Source organism: Ranitomeya imitator, chromosome 5 (genome assembly GCF_032444005.1).
Source record: "Ranitomeya imitator isolate aRanImi1 chromosome 5, aRanImi1.pri, whole genome shotgun sequence".
NCBI lineage: Eukaryota > Metazoa > Chordata > Amphibia > Anura > Dendrobatidae > Ranitomeya > Ranitomeya imitator.
In genome coordinates this window covers 22004760-22020343 of record NC_091286.1, presented here as the reverse complement: position 1 = coordinate 22020343, position 15584 = coordinate 22004760, and the positions used below count along the sequence as shown (strand labels likewise).

Below are 15584 nucleotides of genomic sequence, written 5' to 3'. Positions count from 1 at the left end.
GAAATGTAGTATTACACAATTATATTTAAAAGAATTAGGCTGTGTAATGTATGGACGTGTCAGGTTCTCTAGAGGAAGCAATGCTTATAAATGCAAAACCTTCCCTTCCCCACTTCCAAGAATGGCAGCAAACCTAGCTTAGAATGCAAGGTTCGAGCTTCTTCCATCGAGCAGATCTGCAATACCGATCCCAACCTGTGGACAGGGGAAGCACGGTTTTTTGGAAAAGGCAGTCATGTTTTTCTAATCCTAGACCGCCCCTTTAATTAGGTCAGTTCCAAATGTCATCTTGTTAGAGAACAGCCTGCAGGACACACGAATAGAAGCTCACCTGTGGACATAGTGAAGCTGGTGGACAGAATCGATAGCCATGACCATTTCGGCCAGGTAGAATCGCGCCATCTCCTCCGGTAGCCGATCCTCGAACTTACTGAGCAGAGTTAGGAGGTCTCCTCCGACATAATAATCCATAACCAGGTACTGGAAGGAAGGAGGAAAAAAATAATGAGGAAGGGAATCATTCATATATCACAATGGCCAGACAAATCTAGAGCTGTATTCATAATTCGGCTTTTCCAGAGTCCTGAATGGCAAAGTTCACCAGAAGAGGGGTCAGTCGCTATACTGATCATCACCCTGACGTTCCAGGTTTGGACATTTCACTGGATATGGGGTTTTTTTAATCAACCAAGCAGCCAGTGCCAGGCAGCAGCTGCCAAGGCAAACAGGATCACGGGGTGCATTAAAAGAGGTCTGGATACACATGATGAGAGCATTATACTGCCTCTGTACAAATCCCTAGTTAGACCGCACATGGAGTACTGTGTCCAGTTTTGGGCACCGGTGCTCAGGAAGGATATAATGGAACTAGAGAGAGTACAAAGGAGGGCAACAAAATTAATAAAGGGGATGGGAGAACTACAATACCCAGATAGATTAGCAAAAATTAGGATTATTTAGTCTAGAAAAAAGACGACTGAGGGGCGATCTAATAACCATGTATAAGTATATAAGGGGACAATACAAATATCTCGCTGAGGATCTGTTTATACCAAGGAAGGTGACGGGCACAAGGGGGCATTCTTTGCGTCTGGAGGAGAGAAGGTTTTTCCACCAACATAGAAGAGGATTCTTTACTGTTAGGGCAGTGAGAATCTGGAATTGCTTGCCTGAGGAGGTGGTGATGGCGAACTCAGTCGAGGGGTTCAAGAGAGGCCTGGATGTCTTCCTGGAGCAGAACAATATTGTATCATACAATTATTAGGTTCTGTAGAAGGACGTAGATCTGGGGATTTATTATGATGGAATATAGGCTGAACTGGATGGACAAATGACTTTTTTCGGCCTTACTAACTATGTTACTATGTAAATCCTCACCCACAACTCACAAGCCTGAATGTCATAGTGATCACTGATCCATGGGAGTAACGCTGCAGTGTAAAGCACAGCACTAGACGGCACATGCTCTGAGTGACGGCTGCTGGTTAGAAATGGAAAGTGATGGAGTCATAAAGCTCCGGCGTATAATAATAGAGCATTTTATATTATATACATTGTGAGAGGGATTTCTGGCCGCAACATGGAGTTTCCAAGATTTTTCCATCTTTTACCGCAGATCTCGCCATGTTAACACTCCGGCCACATTTCGGGTTTTCATTAGTTCCAAGTTGTTTTCGGAAGGATTTAGCGCACTTACATCAGTATTACAGGGGCAGATCTATGACTAAGCAGCTGTGAAATCCCACCCCAGACCCTCCTAGAGGCTTCAACCTTCACCACCGCTTCATTTATCAGATCAAATGCCATCAAAATGTCAGAAAAGGAGACGAAACGCTACATTTTGTGAAGTAATACATAAAATTACATTATAATAATAATAAATAACAGATGTCAGGACCTCTGCAAGCTGTCAATGAATGGTAATAAACAGGAATAAACCTCACAGTATAAGGTTTGATACAGTTGTATCCACTCTAGACAAATCTCCGTGAGCCCAAAAGGGGATGTCCACCTTTGGGACATTTTTTTTTCCCCTAAATTAATGCATTTCCATCTAAAAATCATTTTTCGAATTGAGATTTCTTACAAACTCTGCACCGTTTGGCTCTTTATTTCGCAGCACATTTGACTTTGATGTGGTCTGTGGAACAGCTCCGAAACAAAAGAAAACAAAAAAATGTAATAAACTTCCCATTTGTCCGTTATTGCGAGCTCACTGACTGATTTCTCAGTTAACTCCTTCTGCAGCCGGCAATAGACAGCGCAACAAGGAGGCTAGAAAAGGCAAACGCTGCAGAAATTTTCAAATGAAAAACAATTGCAAAAATGATTTTTTAACCCCGATTACATGTATTTAAATGGTGTTGCTGGTGTTTTCTTTCAGCTCAGAGGATTGCTGATACATTGTATCAAAAAAAAAAAAAAGTATCAGGTTAGAAGATAGAATTGTTGTCAAGATTCCAAACAGGATACAATTGTATCATCCCTGTGGTATTATATGCACATTTTTAAGTGTCTTTATGCTGACCAGAATGTTACCATACACTAAAAGCAAGCAGAGATCTTAAAAAGTACAATGCCAGGATTGCCAGTTTTGGCTACCATGGTCAAATTTAATGTTATTGTGAACAATTAAGCAAGTTGAAAATGAAATCTCTAAAAGGGATGAACTAAAGAAAAAAAAAAAAATTATATTAATATATATATATATATATATATATATATATATATATATATATATATATATATATATATATATATATATATATATATATATATATATATATATATATATATATATATATATATATATATATATATATACATACACACACAGTTAGGGCCAGTAATATTTGGACAGTGACACAAGTTTTGTTATTTTAGCTGTTTACAAAAACATGTTCAGAAATACAATTATATATGTAATATGGGCTGAAAGTGCACACTCCCAGCTGCAATATGATAGTTTCCACATCCAAATCGGAGAAAGGGTTTAGGAATCATAGCTCTGTAATGCATAGCGTCCTCTTTTTCAAGGGACCAAAAGTAATTGGACAATGGACTCTAAGGGCTGCAATTAACTCTGAAGGCGTCTCCCTCATTAACCTGTAATCAATGAAGTAGTTAAAAGGTCAGGGGTGGATTCCAGGTGTGTGGTTTTGCATTTGGAAGCTGTTGCTGTGAGCAGACAACATGCGGTCAAAGGAACTCTCAATTGAGGTGAAGCAGAACATCCTGAGGCTGAAAAAAAAGAAAAAATCCATCAGAGAGATAGCAGACATGCTTGGAGTAGCAAAATCAACAGTTGGGTACATTCTGAGAAAAAAGGAATTGACTGGTGAGCTTGGGAACTCAAAAAGGCCTGGGCGTCCACGGATGACAACAGTGGTGGATGATCGCCGCATACTTAATTTGGTGAAGAAGAACCCGTTCACAACATCAACTGAAGTCCAGAACACTCTCAGTGAAGTAGGTGTATCTGTCTCTAAGTCAGCAGTAAAGAGAAGACTCCATGACAGTAAATACAAAGGGTTCACATCTAGATGCAAACCATTCATCAATACCAAAAATAGACAGAAAAACACCTCAAGAAGCCAGCTCAGTTCTGGAAAAGTATTCTATGGACAGATGAGACAAAGATCAACCTGTACCAGAATGATGGGAAGAAAAAAGTTTGGAGAAGAAAGGGAACGGCACATGATCCAAGGCACACCACATCCTCTGTAAAGCATGGTGGAGGCAACGTGATGGCATGGGCATGCATGGCTTTCAATGGCACTGGGTCACTTGTGTTTATTGATGACATAAGAGCAGACAAGAGTAGCCGGATGAATTCTGAAGTGTACCGGGATATACTTTCAGCCCAGATTCAGCCAAATGCTGCAAAGTTGATTGGACGGCGCTTCATAGTACAGATGGACAATGACCCCAAGCATACAGCCAAAGCTACCCAGGAGTTCATGAGTGCCAAAAAGTGGAACATTCTGCAATGGCCAAGTCAATCTCCAGATCTAAACCCAATTGAGCATGCATTTCACTTGCTGAAATCCAGACTTAAGACGGAAAGACCCACAAACAAGCAAGACCTGAAGGCTGCCGCTGTAAAGGCCTGGCAAAGCATTAAGAAGGAGGAAACCCAGCGTTTGGTGATGTCCATGGGTTCCAGACTTAAGGCAGTGATTGCCTCCAAAGGATTTGCAACAAAATATTGAAAATAAAAATATTTTGTTTGGGTTATGTTTATTTGTCCAATTACTTTTGACCTCCTAAAATGTGGAGTGTTTGTAAAGAAATGTGTACAATTCCTACATTTTCTATCAGATATTTTTGTTCAACCCTTCAAATTAAACGTTACAATCTGCACTTGAATTCTGTTGTAGAGGTTTCATTTCAAATCCAATGTGGTGGCATGCAGAGCCCAACTCGCGAAAATTGTGTCACTGTCCAAATATTTCTGGCCCTAACTGTATGTGTGTGTGTGTATATATATATATATATATATATATATATATATATATATATATATATATATATATATATATATATATATATATATATATATATATATATAATATATATAATATATTATATATATATATATATAATAATAATAAAATGGAGATGTGTGAGCTCACATAACTTTGAAAAAGGTTTCAGACCTTAATTAGCCTGTTAGGGTTATGTCTTGTTCACGATCATCTTTAGGAAAGGCCAGGTGATGCAAATTTCTCAGCTTTATGAAAACCCAGCTTCCTCTAACCTTGTGCCTAAAACAGCAGCCATGAGTTCTTCTAAGCAGTTGCCGAACACTCTGAAAATGAAAATGGTGGAGGCCCACAAAGCAGGAGAAGGCTAGAAGAAGATCGCAAAGTGTTTTACGTTGCCCTTTCCCCAGTTCAAAACGTAATTAAGAAATGGCAGTTACCAGGAACAGTGGAGGTCAAGAGAAGGTCTGGAAGACCAAGCAAAATTTCAGTGAGAGATGGTCATAGGATTGCTACGATTGCTTGACTGCAAAAGACCTTCAGAAAGATTTAGCCGACTCTGGAGTTGTGGTACATTGTTCTACTGTTCAGACACACCGGCACAAATATGGCCTTTATGGAAGAGTCATCAGAAGAAAACCTCTCCTGCGTTCCTCACCATTAAATGCAGCGTCATAAGTATGCAAAAGAATATCTAAACAAGCCTGATGAATTTTGGAAACACGTCCTGTGTACCAATGAGGTAAAAATGATCAAAGGTATGTGTGGGAAAAAAAGGGCACAGAATTTCAGGAAAAAACATCTCGCCAACCATTAAGCATGGGGGAGGATCAATCAGGCTTTGGAGTTGTGTTGCAGCCAATGGCACTGGGAACATTTCACAGGTAGAGGGAAGAAAGGATTAAATGAAATTTCAACAAATTCTAGATGCAAACATAACACCATCTGTAAAAAAAAAGCTGAAGGTGAGAAGAGGAAGAGGATGGCTTCTACAAATGGATAAAGATCCAAAACACAAGTCAAAATCCACAAAAGACGACCTCAAAAGGCACAAACTGAAGATTTTACAATGGCCCTCACAGTCCCCTGATCTGAACATCATTGAAAATCTGTGGCTAAACCTCGAAATAGCAGAGGATGCAAGACGCCCCAGGAATCTCACAGATCTGGAGGAATTCTCCAAGGAAGAATGGATGAAAATCCCTCAAAGAAGAACTGAAAGACTCTTGTCTGGCTACAAAAAGTGTTTACAAGCTGTGATACTTTCAAAAGGCGGTACTGCTAGGTACTAATCATGCAGGGTGACAAACTTTTCCATCGGCCCATTTTCCTTTTCCTAAATTTTAAAATGTAAAAGATGAAAATCTGGAAATGTGGCATATTTAACTTCAGGCCTTTTAGAGATTATTTCATCTTCAACCGCACATCCAAGCTCTCGCCACCTCCTGTCGCCTCCAGCTCAAAAATATTTCCAGAATCCGTCCTTTCCTCAACCCTCCGTCTACCAAAACGCTAGTGCATGCCCTAATCATCTCCCGCCTTGACTACTGCAACATCCTCCTCTGTGGCCTCCCAAATTGGGAGACAATGAAGAGATTTGCAAAGGGGGAATCGGGAGAGTAGAAAGGAGAGAGATTAATTGGTCGGGCAGCAGAGTTAAGGACGGACTGGAGAGGAGCGAGAGTGTTAGAAAGTAGGCCAGAGAGGAGGATGTTACAGTAGTCAAGGCGGGTGATGATTAGGGCATGCACAAGCGCCAATCTGCCTTTGTTAATTTGTCTACTGTAAGTGATATCTGTATTTTGATGCATCTTCTCATGTACAGCACCATGGAATTAATGGCGCTATATAAATAAATAACTTGCTTAAATGTTCACAATAACAGTAACTTTATTCATGGGTGCCCAGACTTTTACATGCCGCTGTTTGTTAGAAACTTGTATAAGTGGATAATGTCTGTATCACTACTTGCATGCAGGTGACGTAGAAGTGAGGATCCCCCCTTTGTAAGCTCACATACATCGCTGATTCTCAGAACTGGCGGGCTTGTCTGCTGTGTTGCATTGTAGGATATGTAGTTTTCACCTGCCGATTTTGGATGCCAGTGACAGGGAGAACTCACCAAGTAGTTATCGTCCTGGAAGGCATAGTGCAGGGTCGTGATCCACTGGCTGTCACCATACACCAAGACGTCCCTTTCTTCCCGGAAACAGGCTGTCTGAGGGTGCAGAAAGTGTCAAAGTCAAGGAGCCGTCCACAAATAAAGTCACTTACGGAAAATATCAACAATTCTCTCCCCTCCAAAGTTTACACCCGACTTCGAACATTTGAGGTCACATCTAAAATTTTTTAAAAAAGTTGAGTCGCTTAGTAAATATATCACAAACTCCGGAGCACAATTCACCATTCTACAGGCTTCAGAGCTGAAATCTCCTGGCATTTCCTGCTTGTTCAGTGACTTCAAACTCTGTTCTTGCTAGATAAAAAAAAACTTTTCCCCTGTACTATAAGAATTAAAGCTTTAACTTGCTGACTGTTTCTGATGTTTCTCAGCAGAATTATGAATGCAGCACTGCCTGCTTGGTTATACATTTTAACGATTTTCCACCCATTTTGCAGGAATTTTCCTGGCGGTTGTCTCACAGCTCTAGTTACATTACCGCTTTCCGCTCTCATCGTTACCAATTTTTCCATGTATTTTTCATTATTTTGTAAACCGAAACTTACGGTATTTTTTTTTTTTCGCATGAGTCAAAAAGTGAGCGGGTCGCATGAAGCTAAAAGTGCTCATATATGTCAAATATCACCACTATCTAAGGTGTTTATGGGTCACAGAACTTTCCCTACAACAGAAGATTTCAAGGGAAGAAAGATCAGGCATATTGGTTTCAACATGCACCATCCGATGGAGGCAGGGCATCTGCAGACGGGTCAGGCAGTAGATTATTTCTTTTTCTCAATTAAAAACAGCTCTACACTATTAGGGGACATGAATGTCATAAAATACGGAGCCCAAATTCTGACCTGGCCGGTCACTCAACTGGACTAGCATCATCGGAAAATACAATTAGGTTTACAAATATTATTAAAAAGGAACTAAAGACGGCAGCCACAAACAAAACAAAAACAAATACAAATAGTTTTCCCAGAATTTGACTTTTCGAAAAATAGAGGTTTTCTGAAAGGCCAGCGCGGCCAGAACACATGTGCAGCGCGAGAAGGAAAAGTACAAGAGCGCGTGGAATTTCTGCAGGAACTCTTAACCTCTCTGCTGAGAGCGGCTACATTTCAACAAGGTTATTCTTGGCAAAAAAAGGAGTCCGTAAAAGGGACAAGTGAAGAAGAAGGGTTTTTTTGGGTATATAAATTCTGAAGAAACAAAAAGTTTATTTTACTTTAAAACTCACGTTGTAAATACGGCCAAAATAAATGTGTTTTGGACAGAAAACACGAAACTTGTGAAACGCCAAAGGGGGTGTAAAACCGCCATAAAGTGCAAGTAAATAGGCACATAATGCAAGCAACCTGTTCTCCATATAAAAGTAAAGAATATGTTTTAGATTCTGGAGTGTGGGAAGAACTTTAGGTGGCTAGCTGGTTAAAAAAACAGAATTTAGCTAAATAGCATTTTTTTTTCCTGTTCCCTCACGTCCATAGGATGGAGAATAGGGTTTATAACCCCACACAACTCAAACATATAACTACTATAATACTGCCCCTATGTACAAGAATATAACTACTATAATACTGCTCCTATGTACAAGAATATAACTACTATAATACTGCTCCTATGTACAAGAATATTACTATAATACTGCTCCTATGTACAAGAATATAACTACTATAATACTGCCCCTATGTACAAGAATATAACTACTATAATACTGCTCCTATATACAAGAATATAACTACTATAATACTGCCCCTATGTACAAGAATATAACTACTATAATACTGCCCCTATGTACAAGAATATAACTACTATAATACTGCTCCTATGTACAAGAATATAACTACTATAATACTGCCCCCTATGTACAAGAATATAACTACTATAATACTGCTCCTATATACAAGAATATAACTACTATAATACTGCTCCCTGTATGCAAGAATATAACTACTATAATACTGCCCCTATGTACAAGAATATAACTACTATAATACTGCCCCTATGTACAAGAATATAACTACTATAATACTGCTCCTATGTACAAGAATATAACTACTATAATACTGCCCCCTATGTACAAGAATATAACTACTATAATACTGCCCCTATGTACAAGAATATAACTACTATAATACTGCCCCTATGTACAAGAATATAACTACTATAATACTGCTCCTATGTACAAGAATATAACTACTATAATACTGCCCCCTATGTACAAGAATATAACTACTATAATACTGCTCCCTATGTACAGGAATATAACTACTATAATACTGCTCCCTGTATACAAGAATATAACTACTATAATACTGCCCCTATGTACAAGAATATAACTACTATAATACTGCTCCCTGTATACAAGAATATAACTACTATAATACTGCCCCTATGTACAAGAATATAACTACTATAATACTGCTTCTATGTACAAGAATATAACTACTATAATTCTGCTCCTATGTACAAGAATATGACTACTATAATACTGCCCCTATGTACAAGAATATAACTACAATAATACTGCTCCTATGTACAAGAATATAACTACTATAATACTGCTCCGATGTACAAGAATATAACTACTATAATACTGCTCCTATGTGCAAGAATATAACTACTATAATACTGCTCCTATGTACAAGAATATAACTACTATAATACTGCTCCTATGTACAAGAATATAATTACTATAATACTGCCCCTATGTACAAGAATATAACTATTATAATACTGCCCCTATGTACAAGAATATAACTACTATAATACTGCCCCTATGTACAAGAATATAACTACTATAATGCTGATCCTATATGCAAGAATATAACTACTATAATACTGCCCCTATGTACAAGAATATAACTACTATCATACTGCCCCTATGTACAAGAATATAACTACTAAAATACTGCTCCTATGTACAAGAATATAACTACTATAATACTGCCCCCTATGTACAAGAATATAACTACTATAATACTGCCCCTATGTACAAGAATATAAGTACTATAATACTGCTCCTATGTACAGGAATATAACTACTATAATACTGGCCCTATGTACAAGAATATAACTACTATAATACTGCTCCCTATGTACAAGAATATAACTACTATAATACTGCCCCTATGTACAAGAATATAACTACTATAATACTGCTCCTATGTACAAGAATTTAACTACTATAATACTGCCCCTATGTACAAGAATATAACTACTATAATACTGCTCCCTATGTACAAGAATATAACTACTATAATACTGCTACTATGTACAAGAATATAACTACTATAATACTGCGCCTATGTACTAGAATACAACTACTATAATACTGCCTCCTATGTACAAGAATATAACTACTATAATACTACTCCTATGTACAAGAATATAACTACTATCATACTGCCCCTATGTACAAGAATATAACTACTATAATACTGTCCCTATGTACAAGAATATAACTACTATAATACTGCCCCTATGTACAAGAATATAATTACTATAATACTGCTCCTATGTACAAGAATATAACTACTATAATACTGCCCCCTATGTACAAGAATATAACTACTATAATACTGCTCCTATATACAAGAATATAACTACTATAATACTGCTCCTATATACAAGAATATAACTACTATAATACTGCTCCCTGTATACAAGAATATAACTACTATAATACTGCCCCTATGTACAAGAATATAACTACCATAATACTGCTCCTATGTACAAGAATATAACTACTATAATACTGCCCCCTATGTACAAGAATATAACTACTATAATACTGCTCCCTATGTACAGGAATATAACTACTATAATACTGCTCCCTGTATACAAGAATATAACTACTATAATACTGCCCCTATGTACAAGAATATAACTACTATAATACTGCTCCCTGTATACAAGAATATAACTACTATAATACTGCCCCTATGTACAAGAATATAACTACTATAATACTGCTCCTATGTACAAGAATATAACTACTATAATTCTGCTCCTATGTACAAGAATATGACTACTATAATACTGCCCCTATGTACAAGAATATAACTACTATAATACTGCTCCTATGTACAAGAATATAACTACTATAATACTGCTCCGATGTACAAGAATATAACTACTATAATACTGCTCCTATGTACAAGAATATAACTACTATAATACTGCTCCTATGTACAAGAATATAACTACTATAATACTGCTCCTATGTACAAGAATATAATTACTATAATACTGCCCCTATGTACAAGAATATAACTATTATAATACTGCCCCTATGTACAAGAATATAACTACTATAATACTGCTCCCTATGTACAAGAATATAACTACTATCATACTGCCATACTGCCCCTATGTACAAGAATATAACTACTATAATACTGCCCCTATGTACAAGAATATAACTACTATAATACTGCTACTATGTACAAGAATATAACTACTATAATACTGCTACTATGTACAAGAATATAACTACTATAATACTGCGCCTATGTACAAGAATACAACTACTATAATACTGCCTCCTATGTACAAGAATATAACTACTATAATACTGCTCCTATGTACAGGTCCTTCTCAAAAAATTAGCATATAGTGTTAAATTTCATTATTTACCATAATGTAATGATTACAATTAAACTTTCATATATTATAGATTCATTATCCACCAACTGAAATTTGTCAGGTCTTTTATTGTTTTAATACTGATGATTTTGGCATACAACTCCTGATAACCCAAAAAACCTGTCTCAATAAATTAGCATATCAAGAAAAGGTTCTCTAAACGACCCATTACCCTAATCTTCTGAATCAACTAATTAACTCTAAACACATGCAAAAGATACCTGAGGCTTTTATAAACTCCCTGCCTGGTTCATTACTCAAAACCCCCATCATGGGTAAGACTAGCGACCTGACAGATGTCAAGAAGGCCATCATTGACACCCTCAAGCAAGTGGGTAAGACCCAGAAAGACATTTCTCAACAAATAGGCTGTTCCCAGAGTGCTGTATCAAGGCACCTCAATGGTAAGTCTGTTGGAAGGAAACAATGTGGCAGAAAACGCTGTACAACGAGAAGAGGAGACCGGACCCTGAGGAAGATTGTGGAGAAGGACCGATTCCAGACCTTGGGGAACCTGAGGAAGCAGTGGACTGAGTCTGGTGTGGAAACATCCAGAGCCACCGTGCACAGGCGTGTGCAGGAAATGGGCTACAGGTGCCGCATTCCCCAGGTAAAGCCACTTTTGAACCATAAACAGCGGCAGAGGCACCTGACCTGGGCTACAGAGAAGCAGCACTGGACTGTTGCTAAGTGGTCCCAAGTACTTTTTTCTGATGAAAGCAAATTTTGCATGTCATTCGGAAATCAAGGTGCCAGAGTCTGGAGGAAGACTGGGGAGAAGGAAATGCCAAAATGCCTGAAGTCCAGTGTCAAGTACCCACAGTCAGTGATGGTGTGGGGTGCCATGTCAGCTGCTGGTGTTGGTCCACTGTGTTTCATCAAGGGCAGGGTCAATGCAGCTAGCTATCAGGAGATTTTGGAGCACTTCATGCTTCCATCGGCTGAAATGCTTTATGGAGATGAAGATTTCATTTTTCAGCACGACCTGGCACCTGCTCACAGTGCCAAAACCACTGGTAAATGGTTTACTGACCATGGTATTACTGTGCTCAATTGGCCTGCCAACTCTCCTGACCTGAACCCCATAGAGAATCTGTGGGATATTGTGAAGAGAAAGTTGAGAGACGCAAGACCCAACACTCTGGATGAGCTTAAGGCCGCTATTGAAGCATCCTGGGCCTCCATAACATCTCAGCAGTGTCACAGGCTGATTGCCTCCATGCCACGCCGCATTGAAGCAGTCATTTCTGCCAAAGGATTCCCGACCAAGTATTGAGTGCATAACTGAACATTATTATTTGTTGGTTTTTTTGTTTGTTATTAAAAAACACTTTTATTTGATTGGATGGGTGAAATATGCTAATTTATTGAGACAGGTTTTTTGGGTTATCAGGAGTTGTATGCCAAAATCATCAGTATTAAAACAATAAAAGACCTGACAAATTTCAGTTGGTGGATAATGAATCTATAATATATGAAAGTTTTATTGTAATCATTACATTATGGTAAATAATGAAATTTAACACTATATGCTAATTTTTTGAGAAGGACCTGTACAAGAATATAACTACTATCATACTGCCATACTGCCCCTATGTACAAGAATATAACTACTATAATACTGATCCTATATACAAGAATATAACTACTATAATACTGCCCCTATGTACAAGAATATAACTACTATCATACTGCCATACTGCCCCTATGTACAAGAATATAACTACTATAATACTGATCCTATGTACAAGAATACAACTACTATAATACTGCCTCCTATGTACAAGAATATAGCTACTATAATACTGCCCCTATGTACAAGAATATAACTACTATAATACTGATCCTATATACAAGAATATAACTACTATAATACTGCCCCTATGTACAAGAATATAACTACTATCATACTGCCATACTGCCCCTATGTACAAGAATATAACTACTATAATACAGCCCCTATGTACAAGAATATAACTACTATAATACTGCTACTATGTACAAGAATATAACTACTATAATACTGCTACTATGTACAAGAATATAACTACTATAATACTGCGCCTATGTACAAGAATACAACTACTATAATACTGCCTCCTATGTACAAGAATATAACTACTATAATACTGCTCCTATGTACAAGAATATAACTACTATCATACTGCCATACTGCCCCTATGTACAAGAATATAACTACTATAATACTGATCCTATATACAAGAATATAACTACTATAATACTGCCCCTATGTACAAGAATAAAACTACTATCATACTGCCCCTATGTACAAGAATATAACTACTATAATACTGCCCCTATGTACAAGAATATAACTACTATAATACTGCTACTATGTACAAGAATATAACTACTATAATACTGCGCCTATGTACAAGAATATAACTACTATAATACTGCGCCTATGTACAAGAATATAACTACTATAATACTGCCCCTATGTACAAGAATATAACTACTATAATACTGCTACTATGTACAAGAATATTACTATAATACTGCTCCTATGTACAAGAATATAACTACTATAATACTGCTCCTATGTACAAAAATATAACTACTATAATACTGCTCCTATGTACAAGAATATAACTACTATAATATTGCCCCTATGTACAAGAATATAACTACTATAATACTGCTCCTATGTACAAGAATATAACTACTATAATACTGCCCCTATGTACAAGAATATGACTACTATAATACTGATCCTATGTACAAGAATATAACTACTATAATACTGCCCCTATGTACAAGAATATGACTACTATAATACTGCTCCTATGTACAAGAATATAACTACTATAATACTGCCCCTATGTACAAGAATATAACTACTATAATACTGCCCCTATGTACAAGAATATAACTACTATAATATTGCCCCTATGTACAAGAATATAACTACTATAATACTGCCCCTATGTACAAGAATATAACTACTTTAATATTGCCCCTATGTACAAGACTATAACTACAATAATACTGCCCTTATGTACAGGAATATAACTACTATAATGCTGCTCCTATGTACAGGAATATAACTACTATAATACTGCTACTATGTACAAGAATATAACTACTATAATACTGCCCCTATGTACAAGAATATAACTACTATAATACTGCTACTATGTACAAGAATATAACTACTATAATACTGCGCCTATGTACAAGAATACAACTACTATAATACTGCCTCCTATGTACAAGAATACAACTACTATAATACTGCTCCTATGTACAAGAATATAACTACTATCATACTGCCATACTGCCCCTATGTGCAAGAATATAACTACTATAATACTGATCCTATATACAAGAATATAACTACTATAATACTGCCCCTATGTACGAGAATATAACTACTATCATACTGCCCCTATGTACAAGAATATAACTACTATAATACTGCCCCTATGTACAAGAATATAACTACTATAATACTGCTCCTATGTACAAAAATATAACTACTATAATACTGCTCCTATGTACAAGAATATAACTACTATAATATTGCCCCTATGTACAAGAATATAACTACTATAATACTGCCCCTATGTACAAGAATATAACTACTATAATACTGCTCCTATGTACAAAAATATAACTACTATAATACTGCCCCTATGTACAAGAATATAACTACTATAATACTGCCCCTATGTACAAGAATATAACTACTATAATACTGCTCCTATGTACAAAAATATAACTACTATAATACTGCTCCTATGTACAAAAATATAACTACTATAATACTGCCCCTATGTACAAGAATATAACTACTATAATACTGCCCCTATGTACAAGAATATAACTACTATAATATTGCCCCTATGTACAAGAATATAACTACTATAATACTGCCTCCTATGTACAAGAATATAACTACTATAATACTGCCCCTATGTACAAGAATATAACTACTATAATACTGCCCCTATCTACAAGAATATAACTACTATAATACTGCCCCTATCTACAAGAATATAACTACTATAATACTGCCTCTATGTACAAGACTATAACTACAATAATACTGCCCCTATGTACAAGAATATAACTACTATAATACTGCCTCCTATGTACAAGAATATAACTACTATAATACTGCCTCCTATGTACAAGAATATAACTACTATAATATTGCCCCTATGTACAAGAATATAACTACTATAATACTGCTCCTATGTACAAGAATATAACTACTATAATACTGCTCCTACGTACAAGAATATAACTACTATAATACT

The 15584-nt window shown here is 36.7% G+C and overlaps 1 protein-coding gene across 3 annotated transcripts in view; it reads right to left on the bottom strand.

Annotated features, from left to right (window-relative positions):
• CDC42BPA (CDC42 binding protein kinase alpha) overlaps positions 1–15584 on the bottom strand; it is a 152404-nt gene that overhangs the window by 79448 nt on the left and 57372 nt on the right. For all 3 annotated transcript variants that reach the window (XM_069768389.1, XM_069768390.1, XM_069768391.1), the window contains exons 4-5: positions 6607–6702; positions 332–480 (exon numbers count right to left, since the gene is read on the bottom strand). In XM_069768389.1, coding sequence (XP_069624490.1) covers positions 332–480; positions 6607–6702 — 245 coding nt within the window. The remainder of the gene's footprint in view (positions 1–331; positions 481–6606; positions 6703–15584) is intronic.